The 27,914-nt window shown below is 39.3% G+C and overlaps 1 protein-coding gene and 1 long non-coding RNA gene across 3 annotated transcripts in view; one reads left to right on the top strand and one right to left on the bottom strand.

The window, feature by feature from the left end:
- Window positions 1-27,914, top strand: part of CDH13 (cadherin 13) — a 504,987-nt gene that overhangs the window by 454,426 nt on the left and 22,647 nt on the right. For both annotated transcript variants that reach the window (XM_040614995.1, XM_040614994.1), the window contains exon 11: window positions 21,855-21,997. In XM_040614995.1, coding sequence (XP_040470929.1) covers window positions 21,855-21,997 — 143 coding nt within the window. The remainder of the gene's footprint in view (window positions 1-21,854; window positions 21,998-27,914) is intronic.
- The window catches only part of LOC121097739, a 45,395-nt gene continuing 41,397 nt past the window's right edge, over window positions 23,917-27,914 (bottom strand). Inside the window, exon 15 of the long non-coding RNA XR_005831067.1 lies at window positions 23,917-25,404. This is a non-coding gene — a long non-coding RNA (uncharacterized LOC121097739). The remainder of the gene's footprint in view (window positions 25,405-27,914) is intronic.

Raw genomic sequence — 27,914 nt, 5'->3', positions numbered from 1 at the left:
TTCCTGCAAAATTTTGAGACACAAAATTTCTTAACCCTAGGTAGCTGCCTGTATTGGGGTATCCAGCAAGCAATGCCAGAAAGGGAGATTTAATCACTTCTGAAAGGAAGAACTGGGCCCATTCCCTCATGCTACACAACTGCCACTTAAAATTGCCGGTACTTACCTGTCACCTGTTAGCTCAACAGTATTCTCCACAGCAGCCTTTGTACTGAAACTGTTTCATGAATGTGTTAATACTATCTGTGTAGTTAATCACTGGATACAGATGTAACTATCATAATATTAATATCTGAAGGGGGAAACCAATGGAAAAAAAAAATGCATCTTCTGTTGTTGCTGTTGTCTGAACAAACTGACTCCTCCTTTTTGTTTACTGAACAAAGTGAACAAATCCCTGTTTCCCCATACAGAAAATGCTTTAGGCCTACAGCAAGGTCGGAAAGAAGCAAAGTTGCTTCTGGAGTGGTACTGTACCTCCTTTATTCTCTCAAACCCATGGCTATGCTGATGTAACTCTGGAAGGGTGAAAATAGCTGAAGAGGAAAATCAGGCCCCGTTTTTCCTGTGCAGAAGATGATTTGTAGCTGGTCGGCACTGTGCAGATATATCACTGAATCTGATTTAAGGTGCTGGGAGGAAGCAGCTGGTAAAAAATAATAATAAAATAAAAAAAAATTCTCTGTAGAAAATAAATGACTGGAGAAAAATCTCAGTGCTGAGAGAATTAAAACTGCCAAATCTGGAAGCCAGGTCCTATAAAAGCTGTGGACAGCATCTGACGCTGACCATTCAGGAAAGCCACATTCAACTCTGTCAGCTTTAGCAGCTGAGCTATACTATTGCAGGACCTTCTTTTCCTCAGAGTAGTGAACAGATGCCAGTAGTCGTCTTCCCAAAATCTATTATTCAGTCCTTTTATCACTCACAGGCATTCCCTGGCTTCTCTAATTTACAGCCAACCTGTCGACACCTCCCTTCTTGCACCCTGGAGAGTCCCCAGGGCTCCTTGATTTCTCAGTTGCTTCTGGTATTGCTCCTAGTGGTGAACTCCTCTAAATCTCCCTTGTTTCTTTTTGCCCTCTTCTTACTGATATTCTCTGTGTTGGAGCAGATGTCAGGCCTCTTCTCTCCTTGTCTGCTTTTGTATATCTTAATTTTTAGTACTTAAGGCCAACCCCATCTAACCAGTTGATGCTAAACTTTGCCATGCCAGGTTTTGCCTTGTGGGGAGTTGGGGAACTCCCACGCTTACTTTATCTATGCTAACATCTTGTCTTACTGCTTTGTTCCTCCTAGTAGTTGCCAAGGTTGGGGGAAAGATTAGTGTACATAAACAGGTTGCTATAGCACCTATTTTTTCCTTATCCTCTCCTAGTAGAAAAGGGACAGCAAATTTTCACCCAGACTGAATGAAGCAGTTCCCTGGAAGAACAGGCTCCCGTTACTTAGAAAAAAAAAGATTAATCCCTCTCCCTTTGATTAGTCCCTGAAATAGCAGAAGTGTCCGAGTTAAATTATTAAAGACTACCTAAAGCAGATGTCCCAGGGATTCTCAGCCCAGCAATTCACATTTTTGCAGGGAGCCTAGCTACCTGAAGCCAGACTTTATCACTCCTGACAATACTTGTCAGAAGATCGTTTTCCTAAAATTTTCCATCTGCCCTGCTCTGTTGGCATAAATCAGACTTAATATGTTGATATTAAAGCTATAGATGATAGAATTGAGAATCTGTGTATCCATGTAATCAAATAAGCCATAGAAACCAATTTTAACTTCCCTTGATACTACCTTAAGAATCCCAAATTCTTGATTAATAAGGATGAATGTAACATTTAAGGGGAGTTTAATTAGACCCTCTGTCTTTATCCTGCATAACAATATTTTGCCACATTATGATTTCAACCATGTCAGCACTCAGAATGAATGGCTGTGAACTGTAAAATTATAGGGTGCATTTTTCATGTCACTGACTAAACAATATTGCAGATCTTCTTGAGAAATATAACAAAAGTGTATATCAGTCACAAGTTATGCTTGCATTGGAAGTCGGATCTTGACAATAACTCACTATGTCATTTACTGTTCTCTTCTAGTTCCAGAAAAGGCAGGATTTTGCCTCTGGAAGAAGTAAAGAGTATCTTAATTATACTAAGTTAGCTATCAAGTTTGAGGACACTGTGTGAGGAGGCAAGTTGATGGGGACAGGCATGATATGAATTTCTGTTAATGTTTTAAAGCCACTGAATTCTTGAGTCCCATTCAGCCGAGTTAGATCACACGTGCACACCCATATGTGGTTACAATTTTCAGTGGTGCTTTGACAGAAATATATTTGGACTTGTAATGTGTAAGACTGTAGATCCAGTGACCAGTGTTATTTTATACAAAGGCAAACGCTGGAAAACTGAGCACTCAAAAGTTTTGCAGAAAGGCTGGTAATGTGTCTACGCCAGATTCCTGACATTGAGTGGGAGTATATAATTAAGCCGTACTTGTTGTGGAGTTCATCACGTCCGTCTTTAAAGCAGGTATAGATATCAGATGATAACAGAGCAGGTGTTGTCTGGCAATTCATGTCCTGACTGGAAAAGGGAAATGCTGTAGTACTTTCATGGCTTCTTGCCCTGCTGGGAAGATATGAGATGCTAGTGTTACGGCTATATTTCATTAATTTGCCATCTCCAGAATAAGGACAGAATAAATCATGGACACACTCAGTTCAGTGGCAAAGCTCCCACTGAATCTGGGTGTAGGATCTGATCCCAGAGGAGAAGCTTTCCCAAAGACATACAACTCCTGTTGTATGTCTACAACCACTGCTCAACTGCAAGGCATGCCTAGTTCTGTGCATTTCGAGGCATAAAGAACCCCATCTTCTTTCAGACTCACATACGGTTATTCTTGGAGTGGAATTTAAGTTCAGTGAAGAAATTGTCAGAAGGTTTAAGCACTCATTTTTACTAAATGGAGCTCTGCAATGTTACTGTAATAGGAAAAAAGTCTTGTAGAGTTCAATTGGAATTTTTCTATTAACTTAATAATAAGGATGCCAATTTCTGTAAAATAGTTTCTGAGTAAGAGTGAAATTATGCACTTTGTTAAGCAGCAGTAACCCTGCAGATTCATTCTGGGTTCAAATGCGAATTACTAGGGACTGACTTCTTCCTATTTTATGACCATTATGCTCTAGGTAAATACGCCTCGAGACATGCATGCCTACTCTTCATAGAGCTAGATAATTACTATCCATGCGATCCCTTGGGGCAGCTCCATTGGGTAGTACTTAGCATAGCACTGCCTCGGAGATACTAACCTGTCTCACCCATATTTCATTGAACAGTCCAAACCCTGGAGAACCTTTTTACACGTTTACCTATTTTAGTGGGCCTGTCAGAGCAATGTTTCCCCTTTTTTCTTTCAAATGGGAAAATTCCAATAGAATTCTACCTGCCTAAGGCCCAGCCTCTCGAGAGATTCAGCCCTGAGCCACTGGTAGCATTTTATACATAAAAAATAAATGCAGCCACAGAGTTTATCTGATAATGCTTCAGGGCTAAAACAAGAAATTTTTGTATTGGTAGGGCACAGGGTTTGCAGCTTCAAAACAGAGCACTCAAAAGTTGCTTCTGGCCCTGGAAGCTTCTAAGTTATTACCTTGTGTTTTAAACACATTTTAGTAGAGAAAGAAAACACCATTGTCTCGGGTTTACTTATCTCCATGTCAATTGTGTGAAATTTGTTTGACTCCTGGAAACTGCCACAGAGTTTAGGCATTTAAGTACAAGGAAAAAAAAAGACAAAAAAGCCGTAATAGCTTTAATCATGGTGAACTGTAACCCTTTGAATGAGTCCTTCTTTGTGCAGTTAAGTGATTTTTTTCATTTCAGCTTCTGTCATTTCAGGAAAAAAAATAGCAGATACTTTTAGTTTTAAAGGTCTTGAGGCTCCCATTTTTTGTCTGTCAAATTGAAACATTAAAATTCATCCCACAGTCATACTACGGGCATGTGTGGAAGGCAGCTGGCAAAACATTCCGGTCCCTAACAGCAAGGGAAAAGGGCATAAGAAGTTTAACTCTTGGGCATCCCATCCATGGTTAAATAGCACAGAGTAACTGGGACATAATAGTGAATATGAAGCTTAGGAGACAATTAAATACTTTTGATTTTTAGAGCACTATATATTGTGTGCACTGAACATGACAGATATCAAGCAGAAAATAAAACTACATGTGAACCAAATAGTGGAAGACTGTTGGTAAAGTATTTGCCTCACCAGTCCCACGCTGCGGTCGGGGAAGGCTCAGATATAAAGTATCTGAGCATCTGTCAGTGTGGCAAACTAAGGTTAAACAAACACCGGTAATTCTTCTGTTTCCTGTCCTTTCAGCACCTAACCCCGTAACACCTAGCGAGTGTCTTTTTGTGTCATAAACAAATACTTACATGGAGCTTTTTCCTCTAACTTCACATTTTCCATAATTGGCCAGCAGATTTCTTAAATGACACACATTTGTCATTTTGCTTAATGTACTACTGAAAGGGTCTTGGCTATTATGATGATGAACATGATATAAAAATTGTGCTGTATATGAAGTAGATTGGTTGTAGGCAGTATATCAAAGGAAGCATTCAGGTGCACACAGGTCAATTAACAAAAAAAATGCTTTTTGGCCTCCAAAGGAATAGTACTGAGAAGTGTTCAGCACAAACTTACCTTTTAGCAAATAAAGGATAATTTTCCATGTAAAGAACATCCTGTAGTTTTTCTTTGAAAAACACGAGGTTTTTTCGCAGGTCATATATCATATGTTGAAATACATACAAAAGCCCCATTTTCTTAATCTTTGTGACATGCTGTTCGAATATCTAGCAGAATTTAATCTCTGTCAGTATTCTCTATTTATATCTACAGGTATAGGACCAAATTTGTTTTGCCGTAACATTAGTTAGACAAGGGATGTTACAATGAATATCCCTGGAGTGAATATAGCTGTGTGTGGAATCTGACTTCTAATGGTTTTGCTCAACAAGTGAAAAGTCGTATTTCATTTTTCTAACATCCCTTGAAGGCAGAAAGAGGAGGGAGGGGAAAATGCAGCACAGCAACCTGTAACGAATGTAACAACCTAGACTTGACGATATTATATATAAAAGAACTAAGACATGGTTATACACAATCTTGAAAAGTTATAAGAGCCAGAGAGGGAAGAGGGACGTCCGTGGGTTTTAAAGTGCATTTGGACATCTTGAATGTCTGTAAATCTGATTCATAGACATTAGAAAAGGTAAATCACACTTCCATTTTTCATGGTTATTAAAGAGAGTGAGTTAGGCAATCAAAAGAAACTGGCCTAAAATAAAGGAAAAGATGTGACATGATGCCACTCCAACGTTTAGGACAGAACGCAGTTGCATGTGTTTTGTATAGTTCAGCGTACTCAGTCAAATAAAGCTCAGATAGAGATTGCCTGTTATTACAAAAAGAATGAAAGGGAATTAATTAAGTTTCTTCTATAAGAACTGCACCCATGAAGAGCATAGTGTATTCAAAATCAGCCAGAAAAAGTGAAAACTTAATTTGTGTTATCATTAGCAAGGAATAACTGTGCCTTTTTCTTTATGTTATCGGATTGGATGGTAGTGTGAGTTTTTCGTGAATATTATCTACTCACATTATCACACATCCTACAGAACTTCTCACCTGCCCTTTCTTTCTTTGTTATTGAATGTTAAAAGGTTGGAAAGTATTTTTTAATCGGTGGGTATTAACTCCTCTGGGCTACAAAACTGTCAAGAGAGTCTATTTTCCTACTACAAATACAGTTATTTTAAACAAAGCTACACTAAAAGGTAAAACATCTTAATTGCTACAATAATAACACCAGTGACATATTTTATGGAATTAGTTGACTTCTATTTATATAGGAACAAAGTTATTTTGTTAGCTTTTCACTAATTTATAAAACCCTATGAGAATTTCCAGTTCTTCCAGATAAATTCAGACCATTAGTAAAATTTTAGACAGCCTTGCATATATGTTTCAAATAGATATTGACATGAAATTAACATTATCATGTTCGTGTATTGTAATATGCAACTGAAAACATAATCTGATGCTCAGCAATGGTAAGGGTATTTTTTTTTACTAGGACATCAATTTAGTGCAAGTTTTTACATCACTGCCTCTATAATTTTTCAAAATTAATGCCTACGCAGAGTAATTCTCTCATATCTGCATAAATAACTCATAGAATTTCCATAAGAAATCCTTCATGGACAGACTTATTTACATGCACTTGTGTGTGTATATATTTTTATGAAAAAACACTAAGAATTAGGAGGAAATATAAGAAAATGTAGGCTACTAAAAAAAAGGTTAATAAAACCCTTTTCTTTAAAAACCAAAACCAAACAACATCAAACCAGCCAAACCAACATCCTTATTTCCTGCTCTTGCACTGACCTTTTGGGAATTCAACTTTCATAATAGATGCTTAGTAGATTAAATAGGGAAGGAGTTAACTATCTCCTAACTCACTCATGGGTTAGCACCCAACTGTGACCAAAATCCATTCTGATTGGATTCTGTTTCATTCTAAAATATTTTGAGTGTGTTTGGAACTCCATATATCTCCTCCTTAGGGGTAGCATTTTGGAAGTCCACGTGAAGGGCTTGAGTTAGCATAAGCCTTTTATTCCCAATTTCCTCCTCCCAGTGCCGTGTACCAGCAGGAACTTGAATTTGCTTTTGTCCAGCTCCCTGCTTCAGGGATCTGGTGGCAGGCCAGGGAGACACATAGGAACATTTTGGTGGTTTAAAGCTGGCAACAATGTTGTGGTTGATGAGTACGGGGGACGGTTTAGTGAAATCATCCTGCCTTGCTGATAAAACTCAACCCACCCCAGAGGTACAGAAACCTGTAATGGGAGATGTGTAACTGTATGAGCTCGGGTCCGTGTGACAGGACGTGCCTGGGACAGCGCTCGGCAGGGTCGGTGGAGTCTGCAGGTGCTGGCAGCAGCAGCAGCGTGCGGCATTCTGGGGTGGCAGGGGAGGCTGAGGGGTGATGCTCCAGGCTGCTGTGGGCTCGCACACCTCTCCCGGTTGAACAAATCCTCTCTAAGAGATGTCAGTTGTTAATTCAGTTGTTACTGTGAACCGGTAACATGAAATATACTTCTGGGGATCAGCTTTGTATTCAGCAAAGACTACAAATAATGGCTCAGGCAGTGCTCTAATGTGAGAAAAAGCAAGATTTTTTTGCCTGGATCAGGTTCAACGCTACCCCCAGGATCAACATTCTCCTTTCACTTTGGTGAAGTCTGGATTCTAACACGGATCTTTGCCACTCAGGATTATGCCTGTCAAATATGTGAAATATACTCTTATAATAATAAGATTAGCAATCAATATCTCATTAAAATGAACTTCTGGAGAGGGAAACCTGCACCAGCTGTGTATTTTATACCAGCTGTCCCATACATGCAGTTAAACAGAGCTGGAGGGGACTGTGTCACACGCCTGATGGGGAAAGGAGAGGGAACACGCAGGAATTGGGGCTGTTTTTCCTGCCAGGCCCATAACTGTAACCTGCCAAGAAACTCTGAGGCTTGTCTAAGTCAGCAGAACATTATTGCTCTCTTATCATCTCTCGTGTTATGGTGCTCACCTTAGAAATAGCTGAATCTTAGAAATAAGTCCTGTGCAAGTTCAGCCAACTCAGGAATGCCCCAGCTCTGTCAGCACAGGAAGCTACTTCCATTACTTTTCTGGCAGTCTCAGCTTCTTCACAGATTTTCTTTCTGAATTGCTACTTATTGCATGGTCAATTTGTTGTGTGTTAAATTTTGTCCGTCCTCTTTTTTTTGTCCCCTTTTTTTCTTTGTCTTTTCTTGCTAAGCTAAGAAAAAGCTAGTGAAGATATTTATGCTGGTTTATCACAGTAAATACACTTTTATTTAAACTTTGTGACTGAAATACCCTATATAGTCAGGGGAGCCCTAATTTACTTTTTTTAAAAAAAAAAAAATAATAAGAAAAAAAAAATATAAATTTCATGGAATTAGGACCCGGGTCTCAAATAACTTTCAAGTATTTGGCCTTTATAATGAAATTTTTGTTTCAAAGAGTTACTTAAGAATAAGAAAATTGCCATGTGATTGATGTGTTAGCTTTTTTGTGAATCACTGGTCTGTCCTTTACTGTGGTTATGTGTTATTCATAGCAGATACTTCACGTTTTTGTTTGAGATGAGTATTTCCCACTTTGTCCAAGACAGGGACTCAGCCCCTTGTTCTTCATAGCTTGGAACCTTTCACTTTATCTTTTCTGACCTTGACTTGACAGACTGAGCAGACGTTTCCTTTGTGGCATCTCTTTTACAACTTTAACTAATGTTGTCTGGTGATTTCAAGGTTGAGGTTTGTGAGTCTGAAACTTATTTTTTAACAAAAAGTCCATCTTGTCAATATTTCTGCTTCCTGTGGCTATGGTCCAGATTTCTGTGGTAGAATAGATTTCACCAAGCCACTACATTTTCAAGGTCCCATTAACTTTTAATTAATTGTCCATTCAGTAGTGATTACAGTCTTTCAACTCCGTTAACAATTCATAAGATTCCTTTCTTTGGAATTGCACTGTTTTGGCTAATACCTACTTCCTGACTTCTGTTGTAGTTCACCTCCCTCCCTGCTCCCCCTTTATTTTTCCCAGGTATTAATTTAAAACAAAACCAAAACTATAGTTCATAAATCCTGGGCTCATTTTTCCCTAGTAAAAGTTGCAGTCCTTAAAAAAAACACTGACAAAACCATCATCTTTCACCTTGAGGATCATAATTTAATCTTCTGCTAGGGGTAATTATTTTCTTTATAAGCAGCATGACAAAAATACTTCACATTTTTCCTCTTTCAAATTCCTGTGTAGGTTCTCCCACATAAATCAAGGGAGCATTTTAGTTTTAATTCATGTGAAATTCCTAGTTTCAGCACTCTTTCCTAGCATTTTCTCTAGCAGTGAAGAGATAAAAATTACTGCATGCAGTAAGGGATAAGACAGAGGAAAGTCATGCTATTAATAATTCTGAATGCCTAGAGATAAGCCAGGAGCTGTGGTCCCAGAGATACCACGTGTGTATGTTCATTTAGACACCTCCTTCCGTTTGTGTCATTTGTGAACATTCTTCACTTCCCAATGAACATCTGTAATTAACGGGAAAGGTTGTGCATGCTTACTATCAAGTCATTCTACTAAACCTGCAGAAACCAAGTGACAAGGTGTCCCCCTCCGCCTGTTGTGGTGCTCTGGCCATGGGGAGAAGGGGCTCTGAGAGTTCTAGCCCTCTCCCCCCGAGTGACACGGAGTTCTTTCCTATCTCTGGAATGACCTAGTCCCACTGTTTTCTAGATTTATACTGCACTGTAATTCTTTGAAAATTTTTTATGAGAAAAAGGCAACAAAAGAGGCAGGCAAGTGTGACAGAGCTGGAGTAGTGCGAGGGCAGGGCTGCACGAACGGCCGGTTCGAAAGGCATCGGTGCTGCCGAGGCCTTAGCCTGGCACGGGGCGGAAACGGTGCTAAAATGATTATTCAGCATATACACCAATTCGTTATGCTTTCCTTTTGGAAATTAATTTGCAGACACCTTAATTCCCTCCCTTCCTTATGAGATGAGTCCCCCAGTTAATAGGTGTTAATGGGGGCCAGGACTGGATCGTGTGAGTACGTTTGTGTCACGGGCTCAGCTGCAAACCTGCCCCGCAAACCTGCCCTGCCTCTCTGGGGGTGCAGCCGGGCCCGGGCGCTTTCTTTGGGACCTTACAGCATTAGCCAGGGCAAACTGGAGGCGTTACGGCAACTGGCAGAAGTAAATCCCTTGCTGGGACCAGCCAGCTCCCGCCAGTAGGATCCACCGTCCAACAGGAGCTGTATCGATCCGGACAGACTAATGCTTCACAGTAGCGAGCCACTTTGCACCTATTTTCTGCCCATCCCTTAGGAAAAAAATAACTTGCACGGAATCTGTAGAAATGTGCTATTTCATGGCTGTGTTCAATAGTGTCATTTTAGTAGTGAATCTGCTGGGCGCTTCTAAAAAATTTCCTATCTTTTCAAGAGCTGCCGGGACCCCTGCTTGAAAGAGAAAGCAGCAAATGGATTTGCAGTGGGAGAAGCTGCTTTTGCTGGGAGTGCAGTTGCAAAGAACTGGCATGTGCAGAAACTTGAGAGTTTTACTGCTAAAACAGTCTCCAGGTAGTTTATAAAAGAACCTCCAGCTCATCTCACATTGATTAGTTTTTGAGTCACAATTGCTACAATGAAAAAAAAACTTTTACTGATTTGCATGTGTTGACAATTATTCTAACAGTAACAACCTGATTACACTAGTGTGTTAATCCCAGATACGGTGTATTTTTCCCTAGCTTTAGGAATAATTCAGATAGAGCCTCTGGGTTCATTTAACTATAGCCCTAATCACTTCTGATTAAAAAATACATAAATGAGCTTGTGGAATTTTTTTTGTTGTTAAACCTCAGCTTCTAGGATTTTTTTTTTACCCCTGAAGGAAAGAAATCTTGAAAATTAGATCTTGGTATAGAGAAATATTTGAAAGACTGTACAATAATAACAAAAAATATTTTCCTTTTCATAACATTTTATTTAACTGCCTCATGATTACAATATTAGTGTTTTCATTTGATTAATTGCTTTAGGTTTTTTGTTTGGGTTTTCTTATTGTTCTAGTTGCAATGACTCTCCTGTTATTTTCTTCATGTTTACCAAAGGTTTTACGTCTATTGTTTCACCACACAAATAACTAATTAGTCAACCATTTTCTCATCAGGTACTTCTCAGTGGCAGGGAACTAGAAACTGAATTTCATCTAATTTTTCACTCTGTTTTTATCATATCATTGTAGATAGAGAACTGTAGTGAAAGCCAACCTGCTAAATCAAAAATGTGACAAAAAAAATAATGCTGAAGGGATGAATCTTTTTGCTCAGAAGGTGAGGTGGGGTGCATAATTTTAAAAATGCTCTGCCGGTGGAAACAGAGCCAATACTACCTGTAAGTGTGGCTGCAGCCCTGCAAACTGTTCCTTCGGAGCACAGGAACTGGTTCCAGTGCTAAAATCTACCAGAGTCCCAGCCTGAAAAAATATTTGGTCACTCATGTCTGAGCAAAGGAGCTCGTTGCCTTCTAAGTGTGATGCAGAGTAGCACCAACATTTCTTTTTGTAACACTGACTCTAACTCTCACTGGCTCCCTCTGATTCTGTGAGTAGCAGGAGCCAATATTGGGTATATATTGATTTGTCATTAGCAGTCAGGATGAGCAGCTGAAGCTCTGTCGTTTGACCTTTCATGCTGTCCCGTATGCTCTGATTCGCCTGTACCAGCAATACTTCATTTTTAATTGAATGAGACAAAAAACATTTCTGTGAGAGGTGTGCTACTTAATTCTCTCTGCTGGGTCTGCGCTAGGCTCGGAGAGAAGGCACGAAAAAATTCCACAAATAGAGATATCACAGCATTATAATCTCTTCCCAGCCCTATAAAATGGTATTTATACTCAGCCCAGTTAATTGCAAGAAAGATTGAAGTAAGCAAGATTTTTCTTATTTTTGTTTGCTTTGTTTTTAAGCAAAATCGTTCCTGCCAAGATCTCTTGTCTGTAGAAAATATACTTTGCAGGGAGGAGGGTTTAATTTTTATTATTTCTAGCTAAATATTTTTTTATTACAATTTTAAATAGGAATTTTACTTCTGTAAACTGGAAATGTTACATTACAGTGTTTCTAAGCGTAATGGCATATTGGTATAGACAAGGTAGTGTCTAGAGTTTCCATTTTGTTATTCCATCTACCTTTTTTAATATGTTGTATTGTAAAAGTGCACTTTTGGTTGTAAAAAAAATAATAATAGCTGAAATATTTTGGAAAAAATTGTATTACACTTTCAGCAGACTTTCCTGTGGCTTGTTGACATAAGGCAGGTATCAGTCAAAAGGCTGTAGCAGAGACAAGTTGTCCTCCAAAGCACTGGGCAGACTCTTTTTCTTGCAATAAATATCTGTATATTACTCATAAACTGAAAGGATGACTGAAAGAAGGCAGCTCCGATGGAAACTTGTTTACAGAATATTCCATGTTTATTATACAGAGGGGTTTTACTAAAAATTGCTGAGCTGCTTCAGTGGTATGCTCAGCCCTGTTGCACCATGGCATTCTCTGTAAAACACACGTTTCTTTAGGCCAAGCTGAAATTATTATTTCTTGAGACCTGAACCAATGGAAAAATTTATATTAACTACAAACGTCTGACCAAAACATGGATGTGTATAAACCTTAAGCCTTAAAAAGTCTTGTGCAGCACCACTGAATTTAGCAGTCTATAGGTCCTGTCCACGGTCCCTCCTAACAGATATGCATGTGCTTTGGAGAGGGTCATTACATTATTTCATGTGCCAGACTGGCACTGAAGCCAGCAAAGTATGATGCCAATTGAGATAGTGTTAGAATAAAGTATGTGCACGCCTCTGTTTGTCCATAAACTCCTAGAAACTTGAGAGATGCTTGAGGATCGCCCAGGAAAGAACTGCTGCAGTGAGTTACTGCAAAGGTTGCCATGCCCGACCTGAGAGCTAAGCTATGCACTGGTGCGTAGCTAATGAATTCACCCTGGAATATGTCCAGTTTATCAAAGGGAAACATGAATTTTCAGTGACCAAAAATGCACAGACAGACTTGTGGCAGAGCATTGATGGAGATTTTAATTTATTTTTTTAAATCCTACTCCAAGTTGACATTTCCAGCCTGTGAAAATACAGACGGTCTGCAAACCCATAAATCTGTTCCATGAAGCTGAAAAATGGCTATTGCATAAATCTTCTATCTTCAGTAAGTTTAAAAATGCATCCGACCTAATAACTTTCTCAACAATGTTGCCAGAAAATCTGATTAATTTCAGGTTTGAGATTTTGTTAATATGCTTGTTCTGATTAATAATAGCTTATTTCAGTTAAATTTGCTTTGTATATTTTAAAATCCTTTATTTTAAAGAATCTAGCCAAAGTAATTTGAGCACGTCCAAATCTCTGCTGGAGAGCACTGCAGGAGATATTTTACAGCCTACTGCACATTTAGCATATAGCCAGACTTTCAGTGAGAGCATTTCAAGCCGAATTCAAACCATGCATTTTGTATGATGGTACATTTAATGGGAAAAGACGGCTAACTATGCTTAGTTTGCCAGCTGTAGTGCATAAGTGAAATATGAGGGCTGAAAAGTACAATCAGATGATGGTTTAGATTTCTTTTCCTTTCTGACTTTTTAATAGCATTTTTTGAAGATTGTTGGGAGCTTCTTAACTTCGTGTTAATAGAACACATTTACAAAGGGTATGTGTATGTCAAGGTTTCAGCCAGACGCAGTTAAGTTTAAGATTCAAAACAGGTCTTAAAAACTGTCAGTGATCTTTTTGTGGAATCGCAAAGTTAGGCATCTATTGTAGAAGGCAGTTTATGAAAGCCTTGAGGATCAGTGATTAACATGCACATCCATATTGACCAGAAAAGATCTGAAAAAAACCTTTTAATGGGCTCTCAGTACTGTCGCGTTTATCATTTCTCTTATAACCTGTATAACCTGGCCTGTAGTTGTTGAGATGAACACATGCTTACACGTTGCCTCAACAACATTCGGTGATGAAGCACTTGTGCTTCTGCTTTCTCTGTGAAATGAAATCCTCTGGTGCTTTTTAGTCCTTACCTGCAACAGCAATGCGTTTTTAGGCTGGGTTGGCAGCACGGTGGTTATGTATCTGGGCTAGCTTTAAGTTAGCTGGAACTAGTAACAGGCTGTTATTGCTGGCACTGAGCTTAAGCAGGATCTTTTTTTCATGTTGATTCATGTTACAGGGGTGAAAAGGAAAATGCTACAACTGAAGAACTGGTTCAGCTGGCTGGCTGGGTAGGGCTGCGTGTGTTGTTATCATCTTATGGGTGTTGTATATGTTGGATGTCAAACCTATTGCCATTATTCATCATTAGCTCTGTTATGAATACTTACCTGTTACCAGTTCCCCAGAATTGCCAGATTGTTACTCTAGATCCTCAAATGTCCCGTGTCCCTGAACTGCATAGTATCCAAGTCTCCTGCATACGAACCACAGACCTATTGCAAGCAGCACTTCGAGTAGTCAGTATGTCTATAAATAGCGTGAAAGTGCCCAATGCATCCCCTCCAGAGGGACCTGCACGCCAGGTACAGCGCAGTGTGGTGACAGCAGTGTGGAAGAGGGGATACAGCAAGTGCCAGGGTAGCACTGCGTATCCACTTGCCAGCCACAGCGTCGCTTGTGTATGTATGAAAAACAGCACCCATCAGGTTTTGCCCCTCTCTCCCAACACACAGCCACTGACCTGCTGGCATGCTTTTGTTATTTCAGGCGGTTATTTGAATTGCAAATAAATTCTGAAAAAAAAGTCTTAGCTTTGAATTAGTTATGCCTGCGTAACAGAACACTAAGCAACAGCAGAGTTATGTTGAAATTGTCATGATCTGGTGCCCGTAATAGTAAATGTGTAGTTCTGACAACACTGCCACTCTAACTGCTTGCAGTCATTTAAGAGGAGTTGCAAAAGAAGGCACAGAACTGTTAGGGCAGACTGATGCCAGCTGCAGCGGAGATGAGCGGTTGGCATGAGCGCTCTGACGGACTACAGCCCATCACTGACTGCTGACGGAGACGTGAGACAGCGTAACATTCACTTGCAGGCTCAGATCTAGGCACTTCCAAATGGAACGGCCAGCTTCCAGCCTCAGAGTTTACCTTGCACCGAGGGATGTGAAGGCATCCTGTTGTATGGATCTCAGTGGAAATTGTAGAGCTCTTCAAGGGTCATAAAAAAGAGAAATGTATTTGGGTATCTAAATGGGAAAGCAGATGAGGAAGTAGTACTGAAAGGAGGTATGAAAAGCCCTTTTTAATAGCTGATTTTCCACAGAACTGCTTACTGGTAGTATGCTTTAGGCTAATGTGATAAGCTGAATATGAGTCTTACTGGCAATCTCTCTACTTTGTTGCTAGAATATTTTGTTAATGTGGTGAATTTAGTTATCCCAAATAATGCCCGTTTTCTATTGTTAGGACATGTTTTGTCATACTAAACACAAGATCCATGGATCATGTGTTACTGATCTGTACAACATGGTGTTTAGGGGCTGCAGCACAAGATTTAGGCAGTAGCTTTATATCCCGGTATAAAATGGAAAGCAAACCTGTATATTCACTTGCGCCTTGAAATTAATACATTTTATTAATCAACATTGGTTTTTCAATATCTGAAAAAAGTGAAAACCTACAATGCTCCAAAGACAATCTTCCAATGTCTTTAATGACACAAATATTTTAAAATAAAACAAAAACAAAAACCAAACAAGTTTGCATAAAAAATATCTTTACCAAGTTAAATGTTAATATAGTTATGGAATGTTAGATGTAATATATGGTAAGGAATTACTATTGTTTTCATTCAGCGTGGGTTAGCAATTACAGACCCTGCTGTGCAAGGCTGTGAACATACATCTATGAAAAGTAAGTTGCCCTCCCAAAGCTTATCCCTAAACCAGTATGGGAGCATGCATACCTTGGTTATCATGCAGCCAAACAGCAGAAAAACTGCCGTGTGTCGTCATTAATGCGTCTGGAGGATATTTTAGTTGGAGCATTGCTACGTTGCAATAAGGTTTCCTTTCTACTCTTTCTTGTGCCATATGCTGCCGTAATTAGTGCAGGCAAAAGGTAATGATAGCACAGTGGAAAAGATGGAGCATGACGGGAAGCAGGTTGATCTCTACAGCTCTACATTATGGCATCCATACATAGACCATATGAAGCACAATGCAGTTTTAACCCAGTTTTTTAATGTTACACTTATGTCTGGGGTAGTGCTTTTGTCTTTCTCTTAAAACCACCATTGTTTACGTGGGTGGGTATATTTATGCTGTAATTGCTACGCAGCTCTCTCCCAGACACCAGTGAATCTCTTTCCAGAGGCAGTCAGTCTTGGTTTTTCAGGTGGACTTGATATAACCAGATAAAATTCATATTGGCTTGATTTAAAGATTTACACAATGTCTGTGTTTAGAGATGTTTTTCATTCAGAGGCAAAAGAGTTCTCACACTGAGCTCCTAGGCACAGACAATACGAATTTACCTTCCCCACTGATCATTTTACTTGAATAGTTCATCAAGAGCTCACAGGAAAAAATCAGGGACTGCCATTATATGTTACAGTCCCAGCAGGAGCAAGGCAGATACGGTCACTTCAATATGTTACCTAATTGTAGGTGAACTGCTATGGTTTCAGAAATGTGGATAATGTGAGGGCTTTTCATTCAAAATACAAACGTGCAGCTATACTTCTTAGGTGAAATATTGGGTCTATCCAACTGATACTTTTGTCACTTATTTCACTGGCATCACGATCCATAAAAGCAGCAAATATGATTTGGAAATCTAATATATGGATAAGATGGTTTATATTTCTGATTCTGACTCCTGCCTGGCCAGGCAGATTGAAATGGTATAAAAATGGTTACTATCAATATTTTGACACTTTCAGTTTCATCCAAGACGAAGTAAGCATGCATGGAGATATGCATGTATGTATCACAGAGAATATTAATTTTTACTCATCTGGATTTAACTCTATTTTAAATGTAATTTTTCAAAAAATAAGGAGATGAGCAACTCTACAGTTTGAAAATTCCAGTAAATATCTTCCTACGTCTTTAGAAAGCTATTGAAATTATTCTTTTCTATTCTGTCTTAGTACTTTTGATGTCCCTCATTGCTATATGTTCTTGGTCCTTTTGCAGTGATTTCCAGATTTTATCCTTTTAACAGCTTTTCAAGGCAGAAATACATCCTCACCGTTTTAAAGCTGAGCTGAGGGCATAGCATGAATTCAAAGGCTGCCCGAATTCCACTGTGACAGAGCCAGGACTCAAAGCCCAGTTCTCCCAGTCCTCATTCAGCCAGACCAGCCTTGCTCACTAGTCCTCCACCGAGTCAACTTGCTGCCTACAGTCTCTCGCCCTGTTACGCATTATCATAGCAAAGCCTGACTGCAGAATGGGATGGGTATTTCATGGGGCCGATGCCACTGTACCATGGCTTTTCTACGGTGTCTTTCTGGTCGTACAGTCTCTGTGCAACATGACTTGAGCAGTCTCCAGATGCGCGAGGCTGAACACTGCCACCCCAGCAAGCCTATCTAAATTGCTCACCTTAGCTCCTGTCAATGCCACACATCAAACCGGTGCAGATGTGTCACTCAGCACAGATTTGGCACGGCTTCATTTTGTCTTCTTTCTCTTTCTGTTAAAGCATAAGGGCCAGGACCCCTTGACTCCACACGGGAAAAGTCTGGCAACTGCAAAGCCCTGGAAGTCCTTGCCAAGAGCAGCACGTGACTGTGCCTCGATGCCTGGCTGCTCTCCTATGACACCCTGGGCTACTGCACTGTTGGCTGTGAAATTCTTTTTATGGCTAGTGCGAGGCTGTGACTCTGATTAAATTTCTATGTCCATATTATCATCACTGTTCTGCATAACAATCTTCTGTGCTAATCAAGCTGCCAGCCACTGGCACCCTGCATGCCTACTAGCAACCCCAGGGGTTGTTCTCTGAATTATTTTCCTGTGTTATACAGGAAGGGGAAGATGCCACTTAAAATTTTTAAATTGTTTCCATTTATTTGCTATTTTATTTTAGCTCTGCACTAAATAGGTCAATGCAGATTTTGATTTGTGTTTTCTCGTTTTGCATCTATAGCTTCTTGCATCTGTTTGTAGGTCTATATTTAAGGTGAATACTTAAACTTTGCAGCAGGCAATTTCAAGTCTTAGAGAATTGGGGTTTTTCTGCTTACTTTGCAATACTTGGCTTATAGATAGTGCAAGGACATGAACCTAGTGCAAGGAGGTCACAATCAAAATATGTTACACCCACCTGCCTGTTGTCGTATAGGCCCTTGGGAACTGTAAGCTGTTGGCATGATTTAAAATAAAAAAAAAAAAAAAAACAGACCAATGAAATAAAGACACTACACAAAGCAGCACTAAATTTCACTACTGGAGTGTAGAATAAGGTCAAAATAAACAGTAATTGGCACACCAAAGAACATAGTTCTGTATCCATCCACACAGAAGTATCAATGTACTTACAATTTTCAAAGTGAGTAGGTACAGGCAGGCACATAAGCTCATGTTTAACCACTTAAAAAAAATGACGTGATTTTCAAAACTGGTGTGCAGTCAGCTGATCCCACTACAGTCAAAAGTAGAATGTGAAACTTTGTATTCTGTACTTCTAGATTTTTATAGTGCTGTTCTTAATGAGTCTATTCTAAACCCTTTGCCAGCAGAGCCCTCAAAATCTTGAACAAAGAACAATCATCTTAACTGTACAGCAGAACACACTTACAATAAGTAAAAAATGTAGTGGGAAAGACAAAGTACTACTTTTACAATATCCTGCGCCAAATCACAGGTTATACAATTCAGTTTTTTATTTGCACAGCCAACAGTGCTTTGTAGAGCAATCAGGGAAGATAATACAATCCATTTTAAATTCTCATTACTTCAGAAGTGTTGAATCTCCTTAAATTGTTTCAGGGTTAATTGAGAATTTGCAGTTTTACAATAGACTAGGAATTGTTTAGGCTGCCCTTGTTTCATATTTTTGTGCATACCTTTGTTCCAAAGTTATAAAAACAACAATAAAAGAAGAAACAAAGAAGTGAAATGAAATAATGATCTTCATTGTTACTATTCTAGTAACTTGTTTTTATGGGAGATAAAGCTTAGGTATTGATTAATGTTTAAATGGTTATTAAGTGGAAGGACATGCTGGGTTGATGGAATGTCTCACGATGCGCTAGCATTTGCCTTTGATTCTTTTCCACATATTCCTGAAGGGATAATGTCTGCTCCTGGGGAAGCCAGTGGTGAAATTATGAGTGACTTTTGTGGAAGCATGAATAAGCCAGTTTTTTTAGTATTTGCCTCATTTTCTCATAAATTCCAAAAGGTTCTGGTTTCCAAATTTGTCCTTTAATTTATTTTAACATAATAATACCTCATAAAAATGTGGAATTTTTTCCTGGGTGTCTATATTGAAGTTTTGATCCTGACACTGGCTGCCTGGACACCAGTGTGTTCCCATATACCATGGAAAAGTCGCCCTGGTTCAGTGGCCCTGAGGAGGTTGCACCTTTCAAACCTGAAGCAAAATCTTGGTGAGGAATGGCATTCGTGTGGAGTGTTGTCTGTCAGCACCCCCGAGATCAGCTGTGTTCATCTCTGTAGGATGGTATCACTTTCCCTGGAGGTACACCAAAGAAATTTCATGGCAACTGATGATTATTTTTTGGTGAGAGGTATTTCTCTGATGAATTAAGAGAGGACTTTCTGCTAAAGGCAATCCAACCTAGATGATTCTATGAAATAAGAGTACTTTATCAATCTTTGAAGTATAATGTCAATCTTTAGAATAGTTTATTTAAATGGGCCTGTGGGCCACATGGCAAATTCACAGGGATTCTGGAGCCCTGTGCTTCCTGAGGCAGAAATTCACGTTTTGCTGAGACTCCAGCTAGTCCAGTTATAATGGTCTGTGGGCTGGGAAAAGGTGCCTATGTTTCTAGCCTGTATTTCTCAGACCTGAGTAGCTGTCTGTGCACCGCCTCATTTATGCATGAGGAAACCAATTTGCCCAGAACTTTTCCCTTTTCAACAATTAAGTTTTCTTCCTGCTGAACAGTACAGTGTCCATGCCCAAAATTTATTATTCAAAGGCTATTATGAGTCAAATCCATTCTAATCTGGGGGTGGGGGTGGGGGAAGCATCTTTGCTTAGTGACACCTTCCTATGGCATTATTTCAAATGTTCGAAGGGAAGTTCCTGGGATGAGGGATGGAAGGATCCATACTTCTGTTCATTCAATGGTCTTTTACAGTGCCATATTAATGACAGAATTTAAGCTTAAGCCATGCACTAAGTCATCTGCTTTTGTTTTCCTTTTACCCCTGGCCAACGATCAGACCTAGTGCTAAAACACAGTAAAATTTGCTGCATGTGTAATGAACGGTGCTAATGGCTATCTCGGACATCTGACAGCTCAGCCCTGTGGCTCTGCCAAGCTTTTCTGAGATCCCAGGAAAAATCCAAAGTTCTCAAACTCTGCCTGATCAACATACCTGGACAGTGAAAACGCACAAGTTAGTTCTACAGGACTGAGAGGTCTGAAACAAGGACTGGGGGTCAGAGGCAGCTGGATAGGACCAGAGGCAGCTGGATAGGGCAGCCACACATTGCCCTCTCGTTGTTAGCTATGATAATGGACATCCCTTAACAGCCTGCTAGAGGGACTTAGCAACTAACCACAACTTATTTTTCTGCTTTCTAGACAGCACATGAGACTAAAGCAAGCGTCTGAAATAAGCATTCAATGAGAACGTGTCTGTCTTTGTTGGCCTGCAATTTATTCTTTCTTCTTCTAGCAACTAACGGTTTACTTCATTTTGCTTACTTTTATTTTTACCTCACTAACAATCTTTTATTTTTGATTATTCCCTCAGGAAATAGTTGCACTGATAAATTATTTTTAGCAACATTATCACAAAGGACACCTTTTAGATGAATGCCACTATGAGGCACTGGCTAGGCACATAGTCGTTAAACAATTAACAGGTCTCATGTCAATTACTTGTAATTTGAAATGTCTATAGAAGATGGTATGGCCATTTATGATCTATAACAATTCACCTCAAAAAGAATGAACAGGTTATTATACTAAGTATTGATTATACAATTGGAGTTTTGTTTCAAAATATTACATTTCATTGGAGAGGGAATTGGTACCAGTTAATTCAGCTCTGTCTTGTTATATTACTTAGTATATTTAACTGAGTATAGAATTAGTCCCTAATCATGAAAAGTCTTTTGGTTATTACTTCAGTCAAGTAGGGCAGTTCTTAGTGCATAAACTCCACAATCTCTCTAACATTTCCAGTGTCAGAGTGTGCAGATTAATGCAAAGAAAGCCTGACAGTGAATTTTGTGTTGAGGCACCTTGACAGACAGCATTTTCAAATCCTTACTGAGACAACATGTATGTGGTTGAACTGTTCCAAGATTCTGAGCATCTATTTGAAAACACCAGAAGCAGAGAACTACAGATCACAGACTGCAAGACAAATGTGTGCAAACCGGGTCGCTTAAAACCAGCTCCTGTTAGACCTAATGAATCCACAGTCTAACTCTCTTTGCTGCCATACCCCGCGGTTTATTGCATTTCCAGTCTTAGCCAAAATAATTAATTGTGATAAAAAAATGAAAAACACCTGAAATACAAACTAAAAATATAACTCCTAGTCCAGCCCGAATTTTGAGTTTGGAAAAAGAAGAGTCTGTGAGAAGTCTATAACTACCGGTGTTGATGCAGAGGTGCCTTGAAAGTATTTAGGTGCTCTGGCTGTATAACACAGCAGTAGGAAACACATATTACATAATGTTTTAAACACTGATTTCTGTACTAAGCTTTGTGACATATGTATCCAAAGAAATTGACTCAAACCTCTCTGTTTCTCCATCTGTCAGGTAAGCCTAACAATAATGAATTTCAAAGGGAAGGCATAGGGTTTAAAGTCTATTTTTTAAGTATTAAGAGATCCACTCCATGAAAGCCAGAGAGTGCAAAACCATATTCTTTTGCAATAATGTAATTGTTTTATGTCTAGATACTTAATTTGTTAATAATTTCTATATTTTTATCTAGGTATTCTGTTTTCAAGGATCCTGCAGGCTGGCTAGAAATCAACCCTACCAACGGTACCATCAGCACCACTGCAATCCTGGATCGGGAATCTCCTTACGTTCAGAATAATATATACACTGCTCTCTTTCTGGCAATAGACAGTGGTGAGTAACTATTATATTCATTAAGTATATGACTTTTTTTCCTGCTTGAATTGTATTGTTCAGAAGGGTGCACACACAAAGTTAAGCATATGCTTCAGCATTTTGCTAGGTGCCAGCTAAAGATATCGGAGATCTTTGTGACAAACGGAAAATAAAGGAATCAACTTAAACCTTCAAACTTAGAACAGCTCTGATTTAAGGTTACGTCTCACACATTTAATCCTACATTGAGATCTCACTGCTAGATGCAAATAGTCTGTGAACATCCTTGGAAAGTAATAAATCAGCTTTATCAGAGTTAATTTTTTCATAATATTTGAGCAGTTAGTAAGCCTAAGGCACCTAAATACCAATAACAACTCATCCCCTGATATGCTGAGTTCTATTTGATTCAATACAATGACAGTGACAATAAAAACATAAGTAAAAACCCTTGTTAAAATGCAATATTTTTTACATATTGTGTGGATTAAAGTTCCTTCTGTCAAATATAATCAAAATTATACTATCTAGTGAAAATTCAGTGAGTGACTTCGGAGCAGAGAAAGAAAGACAAAATCCTGAACATTCCAAATCTCCAGAGCTAAAGGCACAAAATAAATAAAAGATTTGTCTGTAATATAACAGCTAATATGCTAATGCTTTTTCACAGCTGCAGCTGGTTTAGCCCTGGTGATGAATTGTAAAATGTTCTTTTTAGGAGAGTAATTCTACATTTTTGTAACCACATGACTCAGGGAACATTTGCAGGGCCTGACAGGAAAAAGAAAATATTGCCTTAAGTATAAAAGAAAAAAAAATCTGCTGAGATGATGATTTACTTATATATTCAAACACATTTTTCTTAAGAAATTTCCATGGAAAAATGTAGTGCAACTTATTTCTGTCTTTTACTTGCTATTAGATAAAGATTTTTTTAAATGCATCCTAAAATCTGGTACCCTGGGAAATGTCATCTTCCAATGAAAGTAAAAATTCAAGATAATGTTATTGAGGGAATATCAAAAGGACAAACCTGCATGTTTTAAAGGTAGACAAGTACCCTCGAAGAGAATAGGTGGAACAAGAATCTGAATGTTTCTAGCTGTGGCAACCAGTCTGAATGAAAGTGGATTTGGGGTTATGCCTTTAAGTTGCACTTAGGGTACTAATGCACATTGCTCATCTACTAAGCCAAGATCCTCACTGTTGGGTGACCCCTCTTAAAACCCAGAATTTTCCATTCTGGAAAAATGAGAGAAGGGAAAGGTCTCTGTGCACTGAACAGCAGAGTAAGAGAAGATATTTAACGTGGGCTAGAGAAAAGGAATCCTATTCACTTGAGGTACTGAGTCAGCATCTGATTCAAGCGGCTGTTACTGTGATTATTTGTAATCCTGCAGTACTGTGAGCACAGGAGCTAATCTGCTCCATCATTTTTGACCTCTTAGAATGAAGTAATTAGAAACCACATGTGTGTATTTAGTACTGTCATGCTAAGGTGTTAATAATGATCATTTAGGAGTATTGTACTACTTCAGTGCATGTACCTGAGCCACATGTGAAAGTGTCAATAGACAGCAGAACTGAAGTAGCTAATATTAACCTTGTGGTCTGTATCACACCTGATTAATTACCGAACAGACTGTAAAACACAGAGGCAGGTTGGTAACTGGAAAAATTTTCAGCTGGTCTGCATAAGTATGTAAGAGTGGAATCTGTGGGACTCGGGACTCGTGAGGAGCAGGAGCTCCCCTGGAGCCCCAGCCCTGGCCATAGGCAGGTGCTTGCCTCCGGTGGCACCCGGCCGGGCGCGGGGCTGGGGGCTGCAGGGGAGCACCGCTGCACTGGGGGGGGGGGGCAGGGGGAGACAGGCAAGTTCCAGTGCCCACACTGGCCGACTGCGCTTGGACTGCTTCCAGGCATGGAGCGAGCGGCGCTGCGTGCACCGACGTGCTGCTGCTCACAAGTGTCAGTCTAGACTCTGGCTACAGCAGCCCACGATGGTTTATAACTGATTGCAGCAGGCAGGTTTGGGGGTCTGCCTTGTCCTCTGCAGTTACGACTGGCACTGATAATATCCCTGGAAGGTGTTCCCCAATTTATTTCCAGGCCACTGATAATGCCAACTAACAAAGCGGTAAAACCCACTTCATTTTTCCAGCCATCATAGCTAATGTCCATCTTGAAAAGGGATATTACATTTGACAACAAGCCAAAGTGTGGTAGAATAATAAGAAATGAATACCAAATTCTTTCAGGAGTTTAAAAGAAGGTTATGTTAACTTAAAAAAAGACAAAAATCAGATTGAACATAACTGTATGGGTTCTCTTTAAAACAGCATTTTCTTTCTTCAGATTAGTAAGTGTAGCCTATCCAATACTGGTGAATATGGTTAGGACTTTTATGTGAAAGGGCAGGAAAGGCAGGATAAAGAACTGCCAAATGAGGCAGGGTGATAAATTGAAAATTCAGAGGCATTTCCAATAAAGCAAGTAATTTGCTTGGGTCAACAGACTTGGGACAAAAAGGGAGGAGAGGAAAAAAACCCCATACTTAATCAGAGATATTTTTTTTCGAAAGCATTCAGTGTATGTTATTATTTCCTTTGGCCTATCATCTTATATCTAAATCAAATCTGGGATGAGTTGGCACATGCACTGAGGAAGCCTGAGCTGCCACAGACTTTCTTTTCCTTAACTGGGGAATATAGAAGAGCTCAGCTGACGACCACTGCACAGCAGTGTGAACTGATACCCAGCACAGCTCCAAACGTAACAGAGCACCTCAGCCCCAGCCCAGCACCACGCTGGTGCTTGCAAAGCTTCCTAGACAAGCCAGCTCCATTAGACGTCTGCATGTCCCTGTGGCCGTATTGACAGCATCTAATCCATCCTTCCCCAAGTTCTGTTTCTGACAGCACTAGCAGCAGTTTCAGCAGCACTAGCACCATTAATTGCCAGTATAAGGGACGGCAAACGTGATGCTTGCTGCAGAAGGCTGCCTGAGTTCTGCACTGGTTTTTAACAATATTTAGATTTAGGTGAGGTTCTAAAATCAAATAAAACCTTGGACCATAGACTTGCTAAAGAACCTTAGCCACACACTATAAACAGTGAATAAACATATTAGTTTCTATTAGTATTCATAGCATATAGAGCTTCTATAATTACAGAAAAGATACTGTTGTTCCATCATATTCCATGATCACTTCTTTTTAAAACAACCTTATATTTGTGTGCTGTCTTGGGTGAAGAGTGTGTACAGCTGAAAACAAAACTCACGGTGACACTTTTTCCATACCCTTTCACTGATGTCGATAGAGAATCTGTCTTTGGCTTCAGCAGGTGCTGGCTTCTTGTTATTATGCCTCAGCACAGGGACCAGTGACAGGGCGTTTTTCTTATTTGTATAATGTTGACGATTTCTGTAGGAAGTAAACATGCTTGGTAGTTCTTTATATATATATCCATCACGTCTTTTATCTTTTCTCATTAAATCACAAACCAGTTCTATACCAGTAGGACAGTAACCATGAATGGACCACAGAAAATAGAGTTATTCCACTGCAGGAAATTTTTTAGTTATTTATGATATTATTTTTAACTTTATGATATTATTTTTCAGCATTATCAGATTAACTGCAGAGAAAGGTAGTTAAGTATGAATTATGTTATTTCTGACCTAAACAGTTTTTGTACTTTCCCAGACATAACTGAAACAATGTGTAAGAGTAAATTTGATGGACACAGTATTAAATTTTATAGATAATAATGCTTGACCCTTTATTGGGGGGAAATTTCACTTTAAAAAGGACTTTTTGGCATGAATGCCCTATTTTTTTCTGTTCTTTTAATTTCAGTAAAAATCAAGGTAGTGGTTTTAGAATTCGAAAACTTTTTAATAATGACCTGTGTGGACATAGAGTCTCCGGTCTATTAAAGAAGAAATTAAACACTGGTAGGAAATATCATGAAGCAGAGCTAACACATTAAAGTGTCATGAACTGTGTTTAATCTGGGAATGAGCTCACAATGGGACAAAGCCAGTTTTATGCAGACTTGAAAAACACCATAGTTTTCATTCAATTAACAAGATGGCAATAATGGTGATCATTTTATTTCCTAAATTTAGGATTTTAATAGCTAAAACCAATGCAGTCTCACAAGCATACAGTGCAATTATTGGCAGTATATCTGTAAAACATACATTTGTTAAATACAGACAAGAAATCACTTGAGTTTGAGAAATCTGCTTGGGATAGACCTTCCAGATTTGCTGTGTGACCATGTTGTAGTGTCTTCCTACAGATTCTGTTTATACAGAGTGGAGTTCTGGGGATGATTAGCATAAAGCAGAATACCTGTATGTTTTTCTCATAAGGTCAGTCATGCTGAAAACGCTCCAGGAACAGTCTTTTTTCCTGTTTTCTCAGAGTTTGAGTCAGTATTTATAAAAAGTAAAGGGGAAGAAAACCATGAAAAAATTGGAGGTGAAGCTAAAAAATGTCTGGAAAATGTGTGAAATCTAAAAAAAAGCTAAAACTGGTTTCTCCCTTTCCTTTAAGAGGGATGAATAATAAAGTATGTCCAGATTTAACTTAGTTATGCAATACGCACTCATGTTATTGTAGAGGGGCATGGTACTCTAGTTAATATCCCCATCAAGTGACTTTATCTCTCTAGAAAAAAACTTTGCTTACCTTTGTGTGATTCAGGGAAAAACCACCTATGCTGTTCAAGTACATCAGCTGCTGGTGACAGGTGATGGCACACAACAGCCAGCCTTGCTGCTTTGGCTAAATGCATTTAGGAGCTTCACATTGCTCGCGCCACCCTGGTGCAGTCACCCACACAAAGCCAGCAGCGGTGGTCTCCCACCGAGACAGATGGTCTCACCTGGTATAAGCGGGCCACCTTCCTCCCCTGCTCTTCTCATCCCCAGGGAGCTACTGTGACAAAAAACTGGGAGTATAAGTACTTCTACTACATTAAACATAGAGAAGGATAAATGTCATTACAAATGTGGCATCTCTTCTGGATGTCAAAGACACTCAGAGATGGACTTAAGGGTTCAAATTTTTAACTGATGTGTCTTTAAATGCTCTAAACCACACTCAGCACTGTTTCTTGTTACTGCGTGAGTGAAAACAACTTTTCTTCTCTGAAAGTGGTTTGCTCCCTACATGACATCACCATCTCCAGCGCCTGACATGCTAAGCATTGCAGGGCAGCACCCACCGTCACAGGCAGGGTGGCCAACGGGAGGGCTGAGTTGCGGGAAATAAGCTTCAGGAGCTGTAACCTCTACTCAGTGGAGTACATGTGAGTGAGCAAGGCAGAGGCTGAGAGGTGTGGAGGGCTATACAAAGGTCTGATTCTAGATTGGTGTGATTTCAGTGTTTGCCTTGAGCTACACTGGCCATTTAAAAAACAAAACCAATGTGGGTGTTGCTTGTATGACTGTAGCCAGCGGCACATATATAAGTTGCCTAGCTGAGTGGCACTATTTTAATTTCCCTGTTGTACATGCAAAGCAAAATGAGGAAGAAGTGAGTCAGGGACTAGTTTTCACTTTTTTCCTTGTTTCCAAGGACCAGTTGAACTACACCCAAGCAATTCTGAATCTCATTTAATGTGCAAGTCTCGATATTCTTAATCATTAAAAAGAAAAATTGCCATTCTGCACTATGTGTAATGAACGGTAGCAGGCAACATCTAGAAAAAACTGGAGTAACAAAGAGATGTGTAAAAAAAATTGCAATTAGAACTTTTCCTTACGTGTATCTAACCTGTCTTCTTGCTTCGTGATGTACATAATTAAATTACCACAGATTGATTCCACCTAAAACATGCTATTTTTGAAGAAATCAGGCAATTAGTTGCCATGGCAACCCAATTAAGCCAGTTTTATACCCCTTATCTTAATTGCTGTATT

Source organism: Falco naumanni, chromosome 15 (genome assembly GCF_017639655.2).
Source record: "Falco naumanni isolate bFalNau1 chromosome 15, bFalNau1.pat, whole genome shotgun sequence".
Classification (NCBI taxonomy): domain Eukaryota; kingdom Metazoa; phylum Chordata; class Aves; order Falconiformes; family Falconidae; genus Falco; species Falco naumanni.
The sequence above is the reverse complement of the archived record's forward strand: the minus strand, read 5'-3'. Positions and strand labels throughout refer to the sequence as shown.